The sequence below is a fragment of the Solenopsis invicta genome, chromosome 9 (genome assembly GCF_016802725.1).
Source record: "Solenopsis invicta isolate M01_SB chromosome 9, UNIL_Sinv_3.0, whole genome shotgun sequence".
NCBI classification, from domain to species: Eukaryota; Metazoa; Arthropoda; class Insecta; order Hymenoptera; family Formicidae; genus Solenopsis; species Solenopsis invicta.
Genome location: NC_052672.1, coordinates 1,191,218 through 1,214,646, shown reverse-complemented (window position 1 = coordinate 1,214,646; position 23,429 = coordinate 1,191,218). Strand labels below are relative to the sequence as shown.

At 26.7% G+C, this 23,429-nt stretch overlaps 1 protein-coding gene across 2 annotated transcripts; it reads left to right on the top strand.

The window, feature by feature from the left end:
* The first annotated feature begins 381 nt into the window (after positions 1 to 381).
* Positions 382 to 22,546, top strand: LOC105196596 (protein transport protein Sec23A). 2 transcript variants are annotated; one of them, XM_039453250.1, is made up of 12 exons: positions 382 to 566; positions 805 to 1,087; positions 6,202 to 6,288; positions 8,082 to 8,328; positions 8,446 to 8,695; positions 8,774 to 9,424; positions 11,592 to 11,745; positions 14,463 to 14,614; positions 15,471 to 15,645; positions 16,502 to 16,723; positions 19,476 to 19,496; positions 22,270 to 22,546. In XM_039453250.1, exons 2-12 carry the CDS (start codon positions 809 to 811, stop codon positions 22,357 to 22,359), a joined length of 2,328 nt encoding a protein of 775 aa, XP_039309184.1. In that variant the 5' UTR covers positions 382 to 566; positions 805 to 808; the 3' UTR covers positions 22,360 to 22,546. The 2 variants fall into 2 exon arrangements, with proteins under 2 accessions (XP_039309184.1, XP_039309185.1); XM_039453251.1 differs by lacking the exon at positions 19,476 to 19,496 and having other exon boundaries at positions 383 to 566.
* The last annotated feature ends 883 nt before the right edge of the window (positions 22,547 to 23,429 follow it).

Sequence of the window (23,429 nt, the reverse complement as noted above, 5' to 3'; positions counted from 1 at the left end):
TTAAACCCAAAGTTGTGAAACTGGGCCTAGAGCTTATTGGTCGTTACGTTAATCATGAACTGTAAGTATGTAGAAAGATAGCGACTTCTCAGTTTGGAAAATTTCCCCATGGACAGAATCAAAGTCCTTGGGTGTACGTTCCGCATCCATGGGACTCCAGCCTCACACGCTACTAATGCTTCAAAGTATTCTTTGATTGGTCAATTTGTAAAATTCATTGTTTCGATTGGTTAATCAAACGCTTTGAAGCATTTGTAGAGTCAAATGGGCCACAGCCTAGATGTCGCTTCTCCTTTTATATAGGGTTGTACTCTTTATGTAGGATTCTAATCTATATTATACTTATTTATGGACGTTTTGTGTACACGCGGAAGACAGATTTGCGCATGCCTTTAATCTTCTAAAGTGACGTGGCTACTCGGTTGGTGTTTGAAACGTTTTTGTTATTTTTTAATAAAAATTTATGTTAATTTCTCGTTAACAGTATCTTAAGAGAGAGCTGTTATTTAGCTGTTATACAGTAAATATATAATAGTGCTAAGTACGCTTTTTGTATGAAGATAATCGTAAGTATTTGTTGATTTATAACCATTGTAGTAATTATTTGTTTTATATTATTTTTTTAGTATGTAACATCAGTTTTACGTGATTATCTTTTTTTACATTTATTAATTTCCAAACTTATTCTATACCTTTGTATTAAAAAGTAGATAAGTACATAAAAATGGAAAAGAGGTTAATGTCGAAGATGTAGTAGAAAAAGGCAAACTATTTGCGTTAAAAGAATTACCTATTATATTGCAGTATTATGACGACATATGAAGATTTTATTCAACAAAACGAGGATCGTGATGGTGTGCGTTTCACATGGAATGTATGGCCTTCATCACGTATTGATGCCACCAGATTGGTAGTTCCATTGGGCACTTTGTATCAACTAATAAAAGAACGAGTGGATCTTCCGCCAATTCAATATGATCCAGTTTTATGTACGAGATCCACCTGCAGAGCTATCTTAAATCCATTATGTCAAGTGGACTATCGTGCCAAGCTATGGGTCTGCAATTTTTGCTTTCAGAGAAATCCTGTAAGATAAACAGCTTGTTCTTTTACATAGTCTAAATTGTTTTAATTTTATGTTTAACTTATCAATAACTAGGATTTAATAATGTTAATTATTTTATTTTATTATATATATATATATATATATATATATATTATATATATATATATATATATATATATATATATATATATAAAGTTTCATGGAAAACAAATTCTGCAAAGTATGGGTTAGATAAAAAAAATATAAAAAAACTTATTTTTGCTGTGCTTGGGAAAAATAAACATTTTTTATAGTTTTGAGGTAAAAAATCTGATAGTGCTAGTTAAAATTATGTTATATGATGGGAACACATAAAAAATTACATTTAAATTAGGGAAAGTGCAGGGTGTTGCAGTACACGAGATAGGACGATACATGTTACATAGTGTGATATGTCATGTTTTGATGTTAAAAATATAGAATATTTCATAAAAATGTTGTACTTCTATAGCAAACTGCTATCATTTGTCATTGTTTTGACATCAATGTAATGTTAAACATGTAATTTTGTAATTATTTTGATATCGAACTGACAATAAATAATAAAGTAGGGTTATTTAATAGTGCAAATATTAGGTGTGAAGTTTTTGTGCACTTGCATGACACATTGTAATGATTTGTACAAGCATACAGCTGTTACATGCGTTTATATAATATTCTATATTTTTAATATCAAAGCATAATTGATCATATATATATATATATATATATATATACTATATATATATATATATATATACATATATATATATATATACACACGTATATATATTATTATATTAGTCACTTTGTTATATACAAAATGAGGTTCTCCCTTATACCTAAATCCTCCCTTATACTCTTAATATAATAAAAAAATTAAAATACAGGGTGATTATTAATGAATGTCATCATTTTTTACCATAGGAGCATGATTTATCGACGGATATGTATTTCTAACATATTATTATATTAGAAATTACAAATGCTTGCTCCTATGGTAAAAAGTGGGGACATTCATTAATAATCAGCCTGTATACACACACACGCACACGCACACACACACACACACACACACACACACACACACACACACATATATATATATATATATACAGGCTTTAATTACCTACCAAAATTATCAATTTTATTACATCTTTTTTGAAAAGCAATTATATCTTTACACCAATAATTCAGTTCATTCTTAAAAATATTAAAAATGTTTTGGCTATACAATATTAGTTAAAAGTTAACGAAATTCAAAACTGTATGCTTCTTAGATTAATTCTATTTTCTAAACAAAAAATTTTGAGTTGTGTAGCATAAGTGACTACATTTTACCGCAGTCTTAAATAACTTTTAAATGAGGAACCAAATAAACTTTTACACAATTATTTGTTAGAGTTTTTTTATTCATATTAAAAAATTTGATTTAATTTGTAGTGCTACTTCATAAAATTTGCAAATACATACTAAAACGCGATTTTATATAAGAATCAAGAACAAACAACGAATTAAATAACTTTTAAACAAATAAGAGAATTGTGCTCAAATTTATTATAATACAGATGCTGAAACATAATAATAGAACAATCTATGAGATTTTCCTATTTTTGATAATGTTTTGATATGTGACACATATAAGCTTAAGTTACATTTGCACAAAAATAGTTTACGAGATATTTTATATGTCACGTCGAAATATACCAGAATAAAATAAAAATATCTCGTATTATTGATACAATTATTTTGTGATAGCTTTACTTTAATATTTTTACTTGCAAAATAATTCAAAAAATTATCTGATGTAAAAAAATTATACAATTTTATTAAAGACTTTCATATGCGACCTCATTTTAAAAAATTGATTTTTTCGAAAATTAATTTTACTAATTAAAACAAATACGAAAGGTTAGGGCTCCTATGAATAACAATTCAAAATAGGAAAAACGAGCTTAAGAGCTGGATGTTGTGCGCCAAAACAAAAATAATGAACAGACGTAAAATAAAAGCAGACTTTTAATAAAGTTTTTATCAATACGAATCTATAACAACAAACAATTAAATTATTTGTCTTATCACAAACTTAACGCATCGAATTAGATAAAGTTGCTGCTAATTCTATCTATACTGTTAACTGAGGACTTTTGAAACATAAAAATATTTGCGTGTTGTCTATAAACATTTAGATGTGTTGGCATTAAGTCATATTTTTAACATGCTTTAATGAATCGGATCTGCATGTCATGCATAAACATATCAAAAATCTATTAAGTTTGTTAAGAAGAAAGCATGTTTGGATCTCAAAATAGATTCTAATGAAATACGACTTAACACCGACGTATCTGAATGTTTATAGACAACACGCAAATATTTTTGTTTTTAAATTCCTCAGTTAACAGTATGGATAGAATTAACAGCAATAGTTTCCTAAGTCTGTGACAACAACTTTATCTAATTTGATACACTAAGTTTGTGATAAGACATATAACTTAATTGTTTGTTGTTATAGGTTCTAAGATTTGTACTGATAAAGACTGTTTATTAAAAGTCGAAACGTGATTTTATTTTGATTTTATTTTGATCATTATTTTTGTTTTGGCACACAACAGCACGGCTCTTAAGCTCGTTTTTTCTATTTTGAATTAATTTTACTATTTCCATACAGCATCGAGATTTTTACAAAGTTTTCAGACAGATTTTAAAATTATTTCAATTTTTCACATTTTATATACAATAATTTTAAAATAATTTTGCAATATATAATACGAAATGTTGCAACAGAAATGTTTTAAAAATGTATCACATTCAATTAATTTAAAAACATATTGCAAAAAGTTTTTACATGAAATGATTTTTGAAAACCAAGCAGTATGCAGCACTGCCTAAATGAAAGCAGTTTTATTTCATACATGTAAAAATTACTGAGAGAAAAATTCATGGTAACAACTATGAAAATAACTATACAAGTTTTGTATAGTTGTTATTTATATAGTTGTTATCATATGTATGTAGAATTAATATACATAAGTTTAATAAATTATTTTATAGTTAATTCAATTAAAACTTTAATTGCAATAACTATAAAATAGTTTGTATTTTTATGTCAACAATACTAGTGCATTATTATTTTATAGTAAAATAGCATCTCAGCTATAATTACATAATTATATAGACTTTACTACAAATAAATTATATGATAATTACATACTTTTAGTTTACTTATAGTTGATCAACAGATATGATAGTAAAAATGTAAACTCATTTAAGGTACATCATCATCGTTCTCAGATTACGTTGTTCGTTTTACATTTTCAATGCCAGATTCTATTGCAACACTTGATATGTTTGCGGTAGCATTGTATTTTGATAGTGAAAATCGCAGGATAATAGCCAGGATATAATCAATTTATCGATTTCTTTAAAATACATTAGGTCGATAAGTCAGTTTATTATTGTAATTCAAGAGAATTGTGGGATTATATGATAAGAAGTATAAATTCAGAATTCAGTTAATAATAAAATAATAGTATGTTCTACGGAAAACAGTTACGTGTATTGTTCCGAATTCTGGTATCATGATTATGAATACAATTATTGATAACCGCGATGAGATATCATTTATCTTTAATTCTTGCAAAAGAAATCCTATGTATAGAGGATTATTTTTCTCTTTTATCATAATTTCTTTTTCAATAATATAATAATTGTTTTATATATAGTGACTCATGCAAAAAAATGCAGCGTAAAACTTGTGTACATATCATGCGTGAGCTAGCATTTCTATTCAACAATATAATAAAAAAAATGTTACGTACATATATTGACGTTTATATTTGTAAGTGGAATACGTGTGACGCATTCTTAACTTTCTAATATTTTTCTGTGTATATTCAGTTCAAGTCTGTTGAATGAGAGACCTGTTTCATGATAAAGGAATACTATAAAATGCATAATATCAGTAATACAAAATTATTTTACTTTTTGAAAAAAAAAATTAAAAATAAGGACGCCAAGTGTGTGTGCGCCTCTATGAAATAATTGTTATATCACATTTTTAACTTTTTTATAAATAAGACTCTAATTGTACGTACGTTAATAAAAACTGTTGTACTAAAAAACCCAAGAAGTAACAGTATGAAATAGCAAAATTTAATTACATAAAAAATTTTTATGTAAAACTTGGTGCTGCTAAACAGAATGAAAACAATTTATAAAGAAAACAATTTATATGTAATCATGAATTTAATTTGCTATTATTTTATTACACTTTGAGATTTAGCAGTGCCAAGTTTCTTACATTAAAATTTTTGTTTATTTTAGTTACATTTTTTATTTTGTATTGTTACTTTTTTAATTCTTTATAATTACATTTTATATTTCATTAAATTTATTTCATGTCATTTGAATTGGAATAGAGATTTTTAAATGGCAATCACTTAGGTTTTAGTTTTGAAAAGTAATTGTATTTTGGGAAAACATAACAAAGGATAGACCATTTTGTTCAATATACGCGAATATCTCGGAAAAGAGATTTTCAAAAAAATGTTTGAGACAAAAATTAATTCACATCTGATATAGTATGCCTGGGGAATAATATTTTTTTGGAATAATTAAAGCATTTTAGTAATTCTTTGGCCATATTTCAGAAAGATTATAGATTTTGTTAATAACATTTTAGCATTTTTTTTGTAAACGTAAGTGCAAGAATTATGGACATTTTGTTATTTCAGAACTGGTTCAGAAATGTTAGATATTTCGTAGTTTTTATGAAATGTTTTACTTTTTAGTTGAAGCATTTCTGAGATATCTTTGGAAAATTTTGGTGCTGTATGAGTTATTTATTCTTTTTCAGACTATGCAACTTTTGTGTGAAATATTTTTTATAATATGTCATTTATAAGTAAGATATTTACAAGAGTAGAGCAATTAAAACAGTATGCTCTGTATACAATTTATAGAACGTTATAACTTTTTGGTCTTAAAACACAATTTAAGTTAAACAAGAAATAGTAGAATATCACGATATTAAATTGAAAATCAATTTAATAGCTGCTAATAAATACATTTAAATATTAGAACTTTTAAAAGTTGTATATATATATATTTTTTTTTAGTTTCCACCACAATATGCTGCAATTTCAGAGCAGCATCAGCCTGCAGAACTCATCCCAATGTTCTCAACCATTGAATATACTATAATGGTAGGTAATAAATTGTAAATAAAGTATCAAAATCTTGAATTTTATCATGAATTTTATTAATGAGAAATATAAAATGTATAAATATAGATATTCAGACATTAATTTTGCTAAAAGTTAAAATATAATGTGATAATTTTTTATATATTTTATATATATAAGATATATTTTAAATATATAAATATGTCATTTAATTCAATTACTTTACTAGATTTAGTACGTATATGTATGTGTATTACTACTTTCCTTTTATCATATATTGTTTTCTATCTATACATGAAAAAATATATTTGAATGGCGAATGCCTTATTAAAAAATGCTAATAATATTACAAAAAAAATTAATATGTGCTAAAAAATATGTGATTATTTCCAAATTATAATTTAGAAGTGTTGTGTAACATTAAACATTACATGATATATCAGAATTCTTAATAAAGAGTCAAGCGGTTTTTATTGAATAAATAAAGTTGTTGGAATTATTATTTAATTATAATTGATACACATGCAAATAAGAAAAGATAATGATCAATGATATAATCCAATTAAAAAAAATTAAAATAAATTTATTCTCAAATAAACGAAAAAATTATAAATTATTATAAAATTATAAAATCGATAAAAATGATTAAAACTATGTAGTTTTTAATTTCATAATATAATTATAACATTTAAAATTTACTTTGAATTTTGTTATTTAATTTAATAAATCTGTTATCAGGCTACTATTACTATTATATAATAATTATTAATATAATTATCATGTTTGCGTAATTATTATTATAATAATTACTACTATTTAATAATTATACAATTTTTATTCTTTGATAATTTTTATGCCACAGCGTTGAATCTTTGAAGCTTTAAAGATCGCAGCAATACTTTTAAATCAAATTACGTAACTCGAGAGTATACTATTCATAACAAAATTACTACTTTTATTACTACTATTTAAAATTGATAACTTTTTTATTATTTAGATTTTAAGGCTCCTGAGTACTCGCCGCGGCCATATTGAAGTCGTGACGTCAGAAGCGAGAAATTGCGTGAAATGACACGTAATTTTGTCCGACATGCCATTTGTAAATAAAGTCAATTTGGATAAAACAAACTAAGCAGATGACTTTAAAACACTTCTAAATATCGGTCACGACTATCCTTTTTCCGCCTAACAATCAGTAAATAGTTGTAAAAAGCATGTAAAGTGAAGCAATTGAAACAGGAAAACACATGGGCACATAATTTTGTCCGACGTGCCATTTCTAAATAATGCCAATTTGGATAAAACAGACTAATCAGATAGCTTTAAAACATTTCTAAATATCGGTCACGACTATCCTTTTTTCGCCTAGCAGTCAGTAAATAGTCGTAAAAAGCACGTAAAGTGACGTCTATTCAGACAGGAAAACACACGGATAGCTAGCCTTAAAAGGAGTGAAAAATGTACTTTTATGTATAAAATTCAAAGAAACTTTACTCGCGGTCCATTTTTACGAATTTGGTAAATACGAGACAAGTCATGTTTTTACAATGAAACACATAATAACAAAATGACATGCACGATAACATTTCATCGTCAATCTGTCACGTTTCACGTGTATTAGTTCTAATTTTGTCCGCGACGAAATGTCGCTACCGTCAACGCGTAGTTCTCGGCTGAGGAGTCAGGAGCCTTAAAACTGTATTATTAGTATCATGATTAAGAAGATTTTTTATGTGCATAGTTTATTATGCATTAGTGTATAAAAATGAAACTTATGTATTGAATTTTATCAAACTATTTAATATTATGTTTAGCGTGCCCAATGTTTACCACCTATATTTCTACTTGTTGTGGACACTTGCTTGGATGATGAAGAATTAGGAGCGCTTAAAGATTCATTACAAATGTCGCTATCTCTACTTCCACCTAATGCCCTGATTGGTCTTATTACATTTGGTAGAATGGTTCAAGTTCATGAATTGGGATGCGACGGTTGTAGTAAAAGTTACGTATTTCGTGGTACGAAAGATCTTCAACCGAAGCAAGTTCAAGATATGTTAGGTAATAGTCTAAGTTTTAAGTTGTTTATTAAGTTACTAGTACAGTTAATATAAGTTACACATAAGTATACATAAGTTACACATATGTGATCTAGTTTATTTTGTATATGTTTAATAGGTATTGGTAGACCAATTCCAGGACAAAATCCAAATCAGCCGAGAGGACCTGGTATACAACCGTTGCCACCTGCTAATCGCTTCTTACAACCAGTACACAAATGCGATATGAGCTTAACAGATCTTTTGGGAGAATTACAACGTGATCCTTGGCCCGTTGGACCGGGAAAACGTCCATTACGATCTACAGGTGTAGCATTGGCAGTCGCTACAGGTCTTTTAGAAGCTAGTTATGCAAATACTGGTGCTAGGTATTTATGTTATAATAAATATTATCTATATTGTCATTGATATTATAATTAATTCTATCAAAGCTAAATATATTTAAGGATTATGTTATTCGTTGGTGGACCATGTTCTCAAGGACCTGGCCAAGTAGTAACAGATGATTTGCGACAACCAATTAGATCGCATCACGATATTCAGAAGGACAACGCTAAACATATGAAAAAAGCAACTAAACATTACGATGGACTTGCATCACGCGCTGCAACTAATGGTCATATAATAGATATTTATTCTTGTGCTCTTGATCAAACTGGTTTATTAGAAATGCGTCAATGTTGTAATTCTACCGGTGGTCATATGGTGATGGGAGATTCATTTAATTCTTCATTATTCAAACAAACTTTTCAACGAGTATTTGCTAAGGACACCAAGGGTGATCTGAAAATGGCATTTAACGCCACTTTAGAAGTAAAAACATCTCGAGAGATTAAAGTTTCTGGAGCAATTGGACCTTGTGTATCGTTAGGAGTGAAAGGATCTAGTGTTGGAGAACAAGAAGTAGGTTTGGGTGGTACTTGTCAATGGAAATTTTGTTCATTGACACCGTCTACAACGACAGCACTATTCTTTGAAGTTGTAAATCAACATACAGCTCCGATTCCGCAAGGTGGAAGAGGTTGTATCCAATTTATCACTCAATATCAACATAGCAGTGGACAAAGACGAATTCGAGTTACTACAGTTGCAAGGAAGTAAATATTTTTGTGTATTTTTTAATATACAATCACGAAACTAATTGTTTGGACATTAAACAGGACGTTCATTTTATACTATAAATTCAACATAATTTTTAGGAAATACTATTGGAAATGATAATTCCAGTATTTTCATCCAAAGTATATTTTTAATTTATAACACAAAATGAACTCTTTGTATTCTGCACCCAAACGAGTTACTTTCATGATTATATCCTAGTAAAAATTTTTCTCAGAGAATTCATCATATAATTTTTCATCATTTCTACATGTTATAACTTTTTAGAAAGTTTTTGCGATTTTAGGTATAAATTGCCACACTACAAAAATACTAAGAAAATATTTAAACAAAAAGCCTTAAAACTCTTAACTTTTTGTGCGACTATATTAAAGTCGTGACGTTATAAGCGAAAAATAATATGTAAAAGTTTCAGCCGTGGCATTTATGAATAAAGAAAATTTAGATAAAACAGAATAATGAGATTGTTTTAAAATACTTGTAAAAATGAGCCATAACTACCCTGCTTAAAAAGTATAAGAAACTGGATAAGAAATAATAGGAACGTATAGAAATTTAATAGAAATCTTATATAATTTTATCTGAACTTATAGGTTTCTATTAAATTTTTATATGTTTCTATCATTTCTTATTTGACTTTTTAAGCAGGGTATCTTTTTTCTACTTAACATTCAGTCATAGAAAGCACATAAAGTCAAGTCTATTCACACAAGAAAACATATAGACAGCTGTTGAAAGGAGTAAAAGATATTCTTTTATCAAGGGGATAACCATTCTTGCATTTTGGTGTACAATCCGCTAGAAGTCCATTGAATTCCTTAAAGTTTGATGAAGTCCAGCGTAGTCGAATAAAGTCCAGTATTCCATGTATTATATCATGAAATTGTGACTTTTATAATGAATTTTTAGTTGAAATCAATTATTAACGAGGGATTTTTGATGAACTTTTTCTTAGGGAGATCTCTTAGTAATCATAATGAATACCATTGAAGTCCGTAGTCTAGTGTTCATCTATTTTTTGAATGATTACCCTCTCGGCTTTTATGTATAAAATTTAGAGAAACTTTATTTGCGGCCTATTTTTACGAATTTAGTAAATATGAAAAAAATCACATTTTCACAATAAAACACATAATAACGAAATGACATGCAAGACAAAATTTCATTGTTGACATGTTACATTTCATGTCTATTAGTTCTAATTTTTGTCTCGATTTATGTAGTCACCGTCAACGTGGGGTTCTCGGGAGTCAGGAGCCTTAACGGTTATAACTCAATCATAGTGCTAATATTTATTAAATGATTTTATATACCTTTTCAAGTTTTTTCACGAAATTGTGCGCCGAATAACTTTTCCGTCTTAAAACATAGTTTTAAATTGAACAAGAAAAAGTAATATTACGTTATTAAATTGAAGGTCAATTTAATTATAACTGATGCTAACAAGCATCTAAATGTGAGAATGTTCTCTCCCCCTTAAATTACAATACTATTTAATTTGATTTATTTACACACGTGCCTCTTAATGTTCTTACTACACATTATCGGTTGTTGCAAAGATTATTATTTTTGCATGCCTCGGTGATCGATTTGGCTAAAGCCTTGTCTACATGATGCTAGAAATCAGTTCGAGATCTCGGGAAAATTGTGTGATTGTAATAAACAATTCCCACGCAGGAAATTGTTTATTACAATCAGTAATAGACATGAACAGCGCGATGTCGCTTGAAGAAAACAATTCCCTGCACGCTTAACACGAATGATTGCTAGGTGGACGTATTTTATCGCGTCGTTGCATTTGCCAATAGATCTGGCAGATTTGGCTATCTTTAGTAATTAATATATCATTAATTATTGTGAAGTTTATAAAATAGCAGAAGACTTCTGCTTGACTTGCTCTATCAACCTAAGAAACGATCAGCATAAGAGGCGATGCGGTCATTACCATGTGAATTTTAATACATTGTAAGACTTCTCAATCTATAATTTTTAAAAATTTAAAAATTTGAGATATTTGTTAAGAATTTTATAAATTTAAAATATGAAAAATTCTTAAAAAGGTAAAATATGAGAAAAATTTTTACTCTAAGAAATAATATAATAATTTATAGATTTTTAACATTTTTGGAATATCTTGAATTACAGTTGGGCAGATGCGTCATCATCATTACATCATATAAGTGCTGGATTTGATCAGGAAGCAGCAGCTGTTCTGATGTCTCGTTTGGCTGTATTCAGAGCAGAAAGTGACGATGGTCCGGATGTTTTAAGATGGGTCGATCGTATGCTGATTAGACTTGTGAGTAATTGCTTTTAATAAAATTGTTCAATATTGCGTAAACTACAAACTAACAATCAGGCTTCAAGGAACAAAATTTAATGACTTAATACAAAGAGCCATAGTTAGTTCTTATCGTATATTGCAAATTAATCAACATTTATTTTTAGTTTTTATAAAAAGCCGATCTTCTCAGGCCAATACTTAAACTCTCATTTCCACCACTTATTAGCACATAAAAAACGTATTGTGTGTAACATGCTGGACATTTTTTCTCACATCCCAAATTCCACAAGAAAAATTTTATTGAAGCTATCAATATTTTGTTAAACAGTTATCACTCCCCTCTTTGTTTTCTTCAATTCACATAAGATAAAAGCTTTTACCTCGCAAATCCATAAAGAGGTGAAGAAAAGATGAATCGCAAAATTAGAAAGTTCACGGTACCTTATGTTGAGATTATTTCTGAAAGTTTTGACCAATAGTTAAAAAATGTAATTTGAAAGTAGCTTTTTCTATAAACAATACATTAAAAAGGTTCATAAAAACGTGAATAAAAATATGAAGGATTACATGGTTCCCCATGATGTAGTATATAAAATTTTATGCCATAATTGTGAAGCCACTTGTGTTGGTCAGACGAAACGACAACTTAAGACTAGGGTTCATGAACGTATCTCGAACATAAAAAAGAAAAGTGGTCATCTTCAATCACCATGACTTTTAATTACAATTTTGGGATAACATTAAAATTTTAGACAATGAATCTAGTTACAGCAAGAAATTGATTTCAGAAATAGACTATATTAATAAACAGAAACGTGGATTTAACAAACGACACTAAATTATTGTTTGAAGCGTATCTCCTCATCCTCGATCGATTATCTCCACTTAATCATGTTTGTATTTCTTTCCTACTTGCTCTTTTCTCTATCTTCTTTATTTATCTCTAACATTTGCTTTACTATTAATTGTCGATTTGTATTCATTTCAACCGTTTTGTTTTGTCAGAAAATAAATTTATATGTTACAGTGTCTGCTTCATAATATCAAATAAAAGTTGTAATATCTTTTTTATCATACTTATACTTCTTCTTTACATTATTCTTATTAGATTTTCTTACATTATACGTTTTCAGAAATTACCGATTAATTTTTACCACGTGTCATTGACGATACGTTTTACCTTTTAACCGTACAATCAGACATAATTTTTATATCTTAACGTGATTTGAATCTTTTCTGATGCACTGTAAGTAATTCTAATAACTACACGCGACGAATCAGTTGTAAATCAGTAGGGACACACTGAGGAGGATCCAACGAGGTTCAAAACATTTAAATATTGGATATAAATAAATGTTATTTAATTAATCTGTAACATGCAATAAAGTCTAGCATATTTCTCATTAGTTCCTTTTATTAAATATAATCTTTTCTTTATATATTATACAGAATGAAACATTTAAATTGAAACACTTTAATATTTTGAAAAGAAAGTATTTTAGAGAAAGAAACGTTTCAGAAAAAAAGTATGGTTTGAAGAGGAAATCAATAAATCAATTTAATAATAATATTAATATTCGAAAATTGATAATATGAAAGTTATCCCATTTTTTAAATGGAATTACAACCTTTTTAAATATAAGATGCTTACTCTAATTGTCCTGCTTATAAAAATATTAAAGTAAATTTATTTAAAAATTAATGGTTTACAAGATATTTTACATTTTATGAAATCCGTCAAAATAACTATTGATGTTTTGATAACGTTATCTTAATATTTTTTATGCATAGAATAATGAGATAAATCAGTTGGTGTAAAAAAATATATAGTTGTTTTTCAAAAAAATTATGCAATTAGCAATACATGGAATTACATATTTTTTTGAAAAGCAACGTGAAAGTAACGTCGCACAGAAACTATTTAAAATCACATAGGAAACATAATTTCAACATCGAGATCTTGCTATAATCGTATGACCCTTTCTCGATTTAAATTGTTGCATATAAATCACGGTCTTAATTCTAATATATTTTTACAAGATTTCTTTGAATATCATTTATTGTTGCGATAAATATTATCAAGTGCCTCGATGGTCGAACTGATTAAGATGCCCACACGGAATGTAGAGAGATTAAGATTCAAACGTTGAGGTAATATTTTTTGCAACAGATTTTTTACTTTTTTCAGGATGGGAGACTCTTAAGTCTATATTCAGAGTCGTTTTTTAAATCTCAGATCTTGGTCTGTCTTTGTCTCGCATATGATAAAATGTAGAACGCGAAATAAAGACAGATTAGGATCTGAGAAATGACTATGAATACAGACCTTAGAGACAGTAGTTACCATCAGAAATATTATATTGTCAATTCAATCCTATGATATTACTGGTCTAATTCAAGAGCTATGTTTAAAACCAAAGTGACGAAAACATTATTCAAAAATATTAGAAACTGTGTGTAAAATCACATATAAATTATTACTTCAGCATCAAGATCTTGCTAACTGTACAGTCCTTTCTCGATGTAAAAAAAGCAACTGTTTTTTTTACACTAATTGATTTATCTCATTATTCTTTTCTTAAAATGTTTTATCCCTTATATTTATATGTATATTTAATGTTTTATTCTTCATATACATATACGTACATATATGTATATATATATATATATATATATATATATATATATATATATATATATCTTTTAATATATATAAAATCTTATTTTTATAGTGTCAAAAGTTTGGAGAATATGCAAAAGATGATCCAAATAGCTTTAGATTGGCACAAAACTTTTCTATGTACCCACAATTTATGTACCACTTGCGCAGATCCCAATTTTTGCAAGTATTTAATAATTCACCAGATGAAACCAGCTTTTATAGGTAAGCTTATTTCTTATTTTTATCAAATGTATACGTTTCCTTATTTTTATGTATTAGATGACTGCGAAAGTTTATGCCCGATTTTTATTAGTAACCGAAAACATTTCGCCGTATGGAGTTTGTTTTATGGCATTGCTTATAGATAGTAAACTCATAAGTAGTTTGTCAGACGCGGTTAAATCGATTTGTGTTAAAGAAATTTTTCAAAATAGAAAACAAAAAGAGTTACATATTCGCCATATTATGGTATACAAATTTTGGAAAAGAATAAATATTAAAACAGCAACAAAAAACATTAGGCACGTTTATTTGGATCGTGCTCCTGTTCTCAGAACAATTAAAAAATGGTTTGGCAGAATTCGAAATGGTAATTTTGACTTAGACGGTCAATTCCTCTAGGCGGTTTTCTGGCATTGATGACGATGTTGTGCGAACTTGATGGAAAAAACTCATTTTTTCTTTTCTATAAACAATGCCATAAAACAAACTTGAGCGCTGTTATGTGGCGAACTGTTTCATCACTTGCAAAAATCGGACATGAATTTTGTTATTATCCATATGACAAAAATATTGATATTTGAAATTTTACCGATAAGTTTCAGTGTCTATATTAGATCTTTCTTTTTTTTTCTTCTTGTTTGAAGGAAAAAGAAGAAAGATAAATAGTACAAGAAGTACAGCTAAAGAATATTTGAGGAATATTTAGCGTTAGCTGAGCAGTGTGAGAGGATAACAGAGAAAAGAACCGATTAAAATTGATTGCATAGTTTTTGAGATATTAAACTTTAATGGTTTATGTAGATCATTTTGTATATACGTCTATGATATACACATATTCTTTTTTGATATTTTTCAGGCATATGCTTATGCGTGAAAATGTAGCAGATTCTTTAGTTATGATCCAACCAGTCTTATATAGTTATGGATTTAATGGTCCTCCAGAGGCTGTATTATTAGATACTTCATCTATTCAACCTGATAGAATTTTATTGATGGATACATTTTTCCAGATACTTATATTCCATGGAGAGGTAAGTGAAATAAATTAATAAATTAACATAGAGTTGGATTTTTAGGAAGTAATATGCAGAAAATGTAAAAATATATGTACAACAAATATTTCAAAATTCATTAATTTTGAATTTTATGGCATTGCTTATAGTTTGCAGCAAATATATTTGTGTATAATATCTATGCATATTATACACAAGATATGTGTACATATGTGCGTGCGTACGCGCGTGTATATATAGATAATATAATATAGTTATTATAATTAAATCACTTTATGTCGTACTTTACATCTTTACAAAAATACAATTCTGGTTCTCTGCATCGTTATGTGTCCGATTACTAAGATATTTGAATTATGTAAACTGTTCGAAATGTTTGAACTGAATGCTTATTTTTTTAAACGAACTATTCGAACTATTTGAACAGATCGAACGTATTGGGTATATACATAAGTCAGTTTGCGGTTTTCTTTTTATCTTTTTTTGCAATAAAATAGTATTTATCGAATACTTTCTTGGAAAAAAAAAGATAAAATCGAATGAACTTACGTAACAAGCCAATACAATATGTTCCAATCTCTCTTTTGTCCGAGTCCTAATACATTATAACAAAATATATTATAACAAAATATGGAATATTTTGTTAATATTTCAGAGTGACTAGTTAGTTCAAATTATATTGTAAAAGAATATGATTTTATTAAAAAAGTATCGATGAAGTTTATACATATATCTAATACAAAATGCATGCTATAAAAAATTGTTGCACATGCATGCTGTGTATTTTAATTTTTAACTATACATATATAGTACTTAACTATGTAAAACTTATATAAAAAAGCAAAACTTAATTTTAAAATTTACATTTTTATAGACTATTGCACAGTGGCGACAATTGAAATATCAAGATTTACCAGAATATGAAAATTTCCGACAGTTACTAGCAGCACCTGTTGATGATGCTGCTGATACATTAGCTGTTAGATTTCCTGCACCTCGGTATATCGATACAGAACAAGGTGGTTCTCAGGCTAGATTTTTATTGAGTAAAGTTAATCCAAGTCAGACTCACAACAATATGTATGCTTATGGTGCGGTAAGTAAATATATATAAATATATTAAATATTTCAATGATAAAATAGTAATGTTAGAAAGTAAAGAGGCTAAATATATTTACACTATAGCAAAAGTTTTAGCATGTTTAACATTTTTTCTCATTACATGAAAAGTTAAGTGTAAAAGGTCTTAAATTTTTTTTTAATTTATGCAAATTAAATACATTATAACAATTTTTTTCTTTTTTTCTTTTCTCTGTAAACTTTTTGGTTCAAAATTAAAAAAAAATAAGAAATGGGTTTTTAACAAAGAGTTTGATACCATTACAAAAAATTATCATACTAATTTTTTAAGAAAACATTTTAAAGCTTAGAAAGCTTACTTTAAAATAATTTCTTATTAATTTTTGTTTAATAATCGAACTACAGCGCTTTAAAATTAAAAACAAATATTAGAAAAATACCCATCTTTAATTTTATGTAAGAACGAAATGTCGTGGGGATGAAAAAGACAAATTCTTTTTCCTATGTAAAATGCATTTTTGAAAACTTTTACGATGTTTTTTGCTGAATTGCTTAATTTTTGTGAAATGCGAGAAAATCTCAAACGTGTTAAAATTTTTGTGCGATAATGTGTATCTATTTTTATTACTTGTTATTAAGAGGCGCAATCGCGTCTCGTGCCAAATAAACGCGCAGCGAAGAGAGTCCTTTATATACACGATAATATGATAAATATATCTTTATTAAACAGTTATTTATAATAGAGAATGTTCTTTACTTAATCTGATATTTAATTGATAGATTCTTTAATCTCGATCTAATAATATAAGTTTTCGGTAAATAAAAATATCGAGATATTAAATCTGTTTTATTATGTGAATGGGGCGTTATACACGCATATACACTCGTAAATATTCTATTTTATTATTAATATTATTCTAATATTATATTTATTATAAATTAATATATCTAACAAAGAGTAGACAAGAATTTTAAAAATCAGTTTTTAATTTTAAAAAATTTTGCGAATAGCTTGAAAGATGTTTATTAATTAAGCAAATTTCATTATGAGTGCATCAACAAAAATACATTTTTTATTATAACATTTATTTTTCGCAATAATAAGAGTGAAATTTGAAATAAAAACAATCAAAACATAAACATTTTGGTAAATAAATAAAATATAAAATATAAAAATTTTGTAACTTTTAAATTAATAATGTTTGTCATTATGTAAAAAAAATTTGAATATTTAATTTAAAAAAAAGATGCACTTGATTTAAACCCAAAACTCTCTAATTAAAAGTTATGACGCAGATGTTATATTAGCACAATCATAGTGGCTAATTACAGTAATTATAAAATATCTTTTTATATAGTACGCAACTAATTTTGAATAACTTTATTAATTTTTTATTAGAAAACAAGAGGTTATGCAGTCATAATGATTTGCCTAATTAATTAATTTGTAAACAAAGATAAACATTTAAAAAATAAAATTTTTGTATCAAAATTTTATTTCTTTTTTATTAAACTATAAAATCATGCATAACAAAACTATTTACTAAATATTTTTAAATTATGTTCAAAGTCTTGAATTTTGCAATTTTCAAGAAATGTTAAATTTTAACATTGGTTCTAAAAAATGTATTTACTTTAAAATTGAATGTATATTTAAGATTTGGTTTAGCTTTGTATGATTTCTTTTAACATTTATTGTTCCTTTATACTTGAAAAATTGTACTTTTAAAAAACGAAACAAAAGATATATGTAATATTTTTATTTCATTAAATAAAAATGTGTTTCATTATTTTTGTTTTATTAAATAGAAATATCATCTTTACTTAATAAGATAAAAATATGTATTTCTTTTTCTGGTTTAAAAAAAATAGAATTGTTTAAATACACAGAAATAATAGATGTTAAAATAAATTATGTAAATCTATTAACACTTTTGAGACTGACGTTGGTCCGAGATGGATTAATGACGTCACATGCTCTATTTTTAATGGATCGATTCCCGCATATTGTGTCATTAAGCCGATTCGGGTCAGATAGAACGCACGTCAATCTCAAGCGCTATAAATCGAATCTCAAATATGCATTCAATATTAATTACATTTTTTTAAATTTTAATTTTAAAATTTGCTTTATTAAATAATATTATCTAATTTATATTTTTTATTTAAATACAATTGCAATTTAATATTTAGTTATTAACAAGAATATCTGCATTTTTCATTAAAAATTTTTTTTTTTTTCAGGAAATCCAAAAATGTTATAAAAAATGTTGTTTTCAATTATAGTTATATTAGTATAGTTTCTTAAATATAAAAATAGGACAAAACCCATGTTTCAACTCAAGTTAAACTCGTTTATTCCAAATATTCTCTAGAATAAGTAACGCAACTAATAGTAAAATAATTCTGTTTTTTTTTATATTGTAAAAATCTTAATTTAAAATCGATTAAAGAATCTATAATTGATTATAGTAAAATAATTTATATGAATGTTTAAGAATGCTAAAAGATCTATGGGTTGTCTCAATGTTTATGTACTCTAAGTCTTAATTTATCGTTAATGCTAACATATATTGTCAACATTACAATTTATTTTATCAGGGCGAAAAGCAACCTTATACTCTAACCCATAAACTTCTTATTGTTAGCATTCTTGAAAATGCCTTTGAAATTCTTAAAAGCATATTTATATGAATATTTATGTGAAAGTTACATACTACGTGTGTAACTAATATTGTTTTTTATGTTACCGTGATCCTGTGAACTAGGGGATGCCGATACCTAATGGGGTGTGTTATTTTATTTATTTATTTTTTCTTCTATTTGTTTAACCTTTGGTGATCGGATATTTTATGATTAATAACATTGATATTTTTAAGCAATGCAATTTATAATTTAATATATTATTTATACAAATGCTTTATTTTTTTAATAATTTTTTAAAAATATAAAAAGGAAATATTTAATAATTTTTTAGTTGCACATAAAATTTTAGAAATACAAATTCAAATTTATCCATTTATCAGATGGTGTAGCAGTTTTTATAATATTGTTTTCTATTTTGCAATAAGTAATTTTTTGTAAGAATCAAAAATAATCGTTTGAGAAATTGGATATAGTAAGCAGACATAACAAAATTCAAACGCAACCCTGTAATCAAGAAGTTAATTATAATATAAATTGATAAACAAAATTTTTGCTATTTGGAAATAAAGTTAGGTTAGGTTAGAAATATTGTAGGATGGGGAAGGGTGCCGATATATCCTGTTTAAACATTTTATTATAATAAAGTTGGTTTGCATATGTAAATCTTGTGCTCTCATGTTTTAATTTAGGTTTTTTAAATTTAGGAAATAAAAATAAATGTTTTATTAAAAATAAAAATTTATTAGAAATCAAGTATGTAAAATTTACTTGCCAAATGTGTACTAACATATTTATTGTTATGATGTACACACAAATAGAATAATGTATTGATTTATACTTACTCTTCGGAGATTTTATCTTCAAAAGTATACTGTGAAAAAAATATAAATACTCAAAACCATTTTAAAAAGCTAAAAATATATAAATTAATCTAATATTATTAATAATATTCTCACCATTGTTTAATCTATAGCATTTGCAAAAGAAACCTGAAATTTTATTCTTACTTTTGAAGAATTTGCTTTTTAGTAAATTTTATACCATGAATGTATGAATTCTCAGAATTTTTACGTTTTTAAGTCTCTCTCTCTCTCTCTCTCTCTTTCTTTTGATTATATAAATTGATTTAAAAAAAAAATGTTGTGCACCAATTACTGCACGTATACTCTCATTAGCTCTTTAAAGTTTAATTTTTGACAATTTTGAGGTTTTAGAAAATTTTCAAACTTTAATTCTTTAATTAAAGTCATTAATTGTGATAGTCATCGCATAAAGTAACATTTTCATATTTTTCAATATTTGTTAAAAATGATCTTAATTTTAAACATACATCTGGTGAAGGGGGGAAATTAAAAAATATATGCTCGAAAATTATATTTTAATTGAAATATTCGTTGTATTCCAGATATGTACCGAAAGATATTTGAAATATATATTTTTTGAGACATTTTTATAATTGAAGAAAGGTCATGATGTTCAAAGCAAAATCTTTATGCTGAAATAATATTTCTTATGTAATTTTTGCATATAAATTTCCAATTCATTTGAAGTGCGCACCGTTATTTTCGATTTCAAACACTGCTCTTGAAATGAACTAGAACAGTATTATCACAAAATTAACTTGAAAATCAATTTAATAATACCGATGCTAACTAACATCTCTAAAATTACTTGCACCCCGAAGAAAATAAAAAATCTGTTTTCAAAAATATTACCTCAGCTAGGATTTGAACCTGGACTTTACATTCCGTGTGGATATTTTAACCAGTTCGAGTATGATTAGATCAGAGATGCTAGTTAACATCGATATTATTAAATTGATTTTCAATTTAATTCTGTGATAATACTGTTCTAATTTAATTCAAAAGCTGTGTTTGAAGCCAAAAGTAACGGCGCGCAGTTCAAATGAATTAGAAATTGTATATAAAAATAACATATGAAATATTATTTCAGCACCAAGATCTTGCTATGCCATCATGGCCCTTCTATTTAATCAATTGTATACAAATCATGATCTTTAATCTATATTATGTATTTATAATAGATTTTGGAAATACGTGTAAAATAAAAATTTTCCATAAAATTTTTAATAATAAATTTTATTATTTATTAAAGTTTTTTATATTTAGCTTAAAATGTTTCTGTTTAGATCAGGCCTGTCCAAAATCTGATTTGCGAGCTAAAGCGCTTTCTCTTTCACTGTCTTGAGAGAGCAAGACAGAGAATAAACAAAAAAAGATAGAGTCTAGAGCTTCGAATACAAGCAGAGCTGATGACATTTATTCTTTTTTTATTTATTCTCTGTTCTCTATTGAGACGACGGAGAGGTGAAAGCACTTTGGTTCATAAGCCTGGTTTATACTGTTATTAAATTTATTTTTAATGTAATTTAAAATTTGTTAAAAAATTTCTAAAACAGATATCGGTAAATCTGTAGTAAAGCATTTAGTTCAAAATATTTTTTAATTACAAAATTTTATTAAATAAAAAAATATTTTTAGATATTTAATAAGAATCTTTTATCTTTCTCTTTATACATTTTTGCTTTCTCTTTTACTCTTTTCTTATCTTTTTTCTGTTTCCTGCTTTCTAATGAATGCTTGGGTAAATAGAAATTAAGGAATTTCTCTAATAATTTAATATAATTAAAAAATTTAATTTTAATATGTCAAGCAATATTTTTTAATTAATTTCAATATATCAAACAATATTTTTTAATCTCATTGTCAATCAAAAGTAAAAATTTTGAATATTAGATGCATTTAGTAAGCCCGCAATTAGAATTATTGTGTTATTCTATTTCTATCGTTATATCGTTTATCAAACGTAAAACAAAAATAGAATAATTAGGAGAACGCAGCCCAGTTTTTAAAATTTATAAAAAAATAATTATGTTGTTTGGTTTGTTTCATTTAGGAGAGTGGTGCCCCTGTTCTAACGGACGACGTCAGCTTACAAGTGTTTATGGAACATTTGAAGAAATTAGCTGTATCATCTACAGCATAAACAAATACATTATGTTAATATTAATAAATATACATATACATATATATATAAAATTTATGAGAGATACATTCGATAATATTTACATTGTATCTATTTATTGTGCGGACTTACATTAAGGAAAGAACAAAAAATAATATTATAAAAATTATATATAAGAGAAAAATAAGCTAATAAAAATCGAAATAAATATAATATTTTATGTAATATTACAATACATCGAAAAATTAATTTTTATAGTATATTCATTTAAAATTTAGATTTTAAATTTAATGAAATCTTAAAGTCTTCACATCGCAAAATCATGTACAATAATGGTTATAGTAGCCAATGCAATCATGAAATTAGCAGAACGGAAATTCTGTATAGACGGCTGAAAACAAAGGAGCGAAAGAGTAAATACCTAATATACAACAGAAGAAATATCGTATATTTCATAACGATATCTCAGTATGTCACATATTGATGAGTAAGAAAGTGCGGGATTCGCGGATGCGAGACGAAGACTGTATGTCCCGTAATTCAAATCTTGTGTGTGTACGCGCCCAAACAATTTTCATTAATATAATATACTTAAAGGAACTAGCCGAATAAGGAGGGGCGAAATCCTCCCTCAATGGATTTGTCTGAAATTTAACTTGTCATTAAAAGAAAAACTAAGTTTCCTAAATTTTAAGTTGCGTGCTATTTCCTATCGTCTATAAACTTAAAAAAAATATATGTTTGTAAATAATTTTTTTCTTTTCATATTTTTAATGAATCGATTTAAAATTTAGACTGGTGGTAGATATTCAGACACATAACTACAAATTTTTTTTGACAGGAAATTCTAATTTTACAATTAGAAAGAATTTCTAATTGTAATATCTTTGCTCTTTTTATTTGTGGCCCTGGGTTCAGACTTCTAAGAAGTCTGTATCATTAGTTAATTTTTGCAGAATATGGATCCTGGCCAGGGATCCCAGCGAAAATACAGATAGAGTCGGAGTCCCTGACTCGATCACCTAAAAAGTTACTAGGGCTAAAGTTACTATAAAAATCCCATTTATTAATAAATAAATTATTACATTATT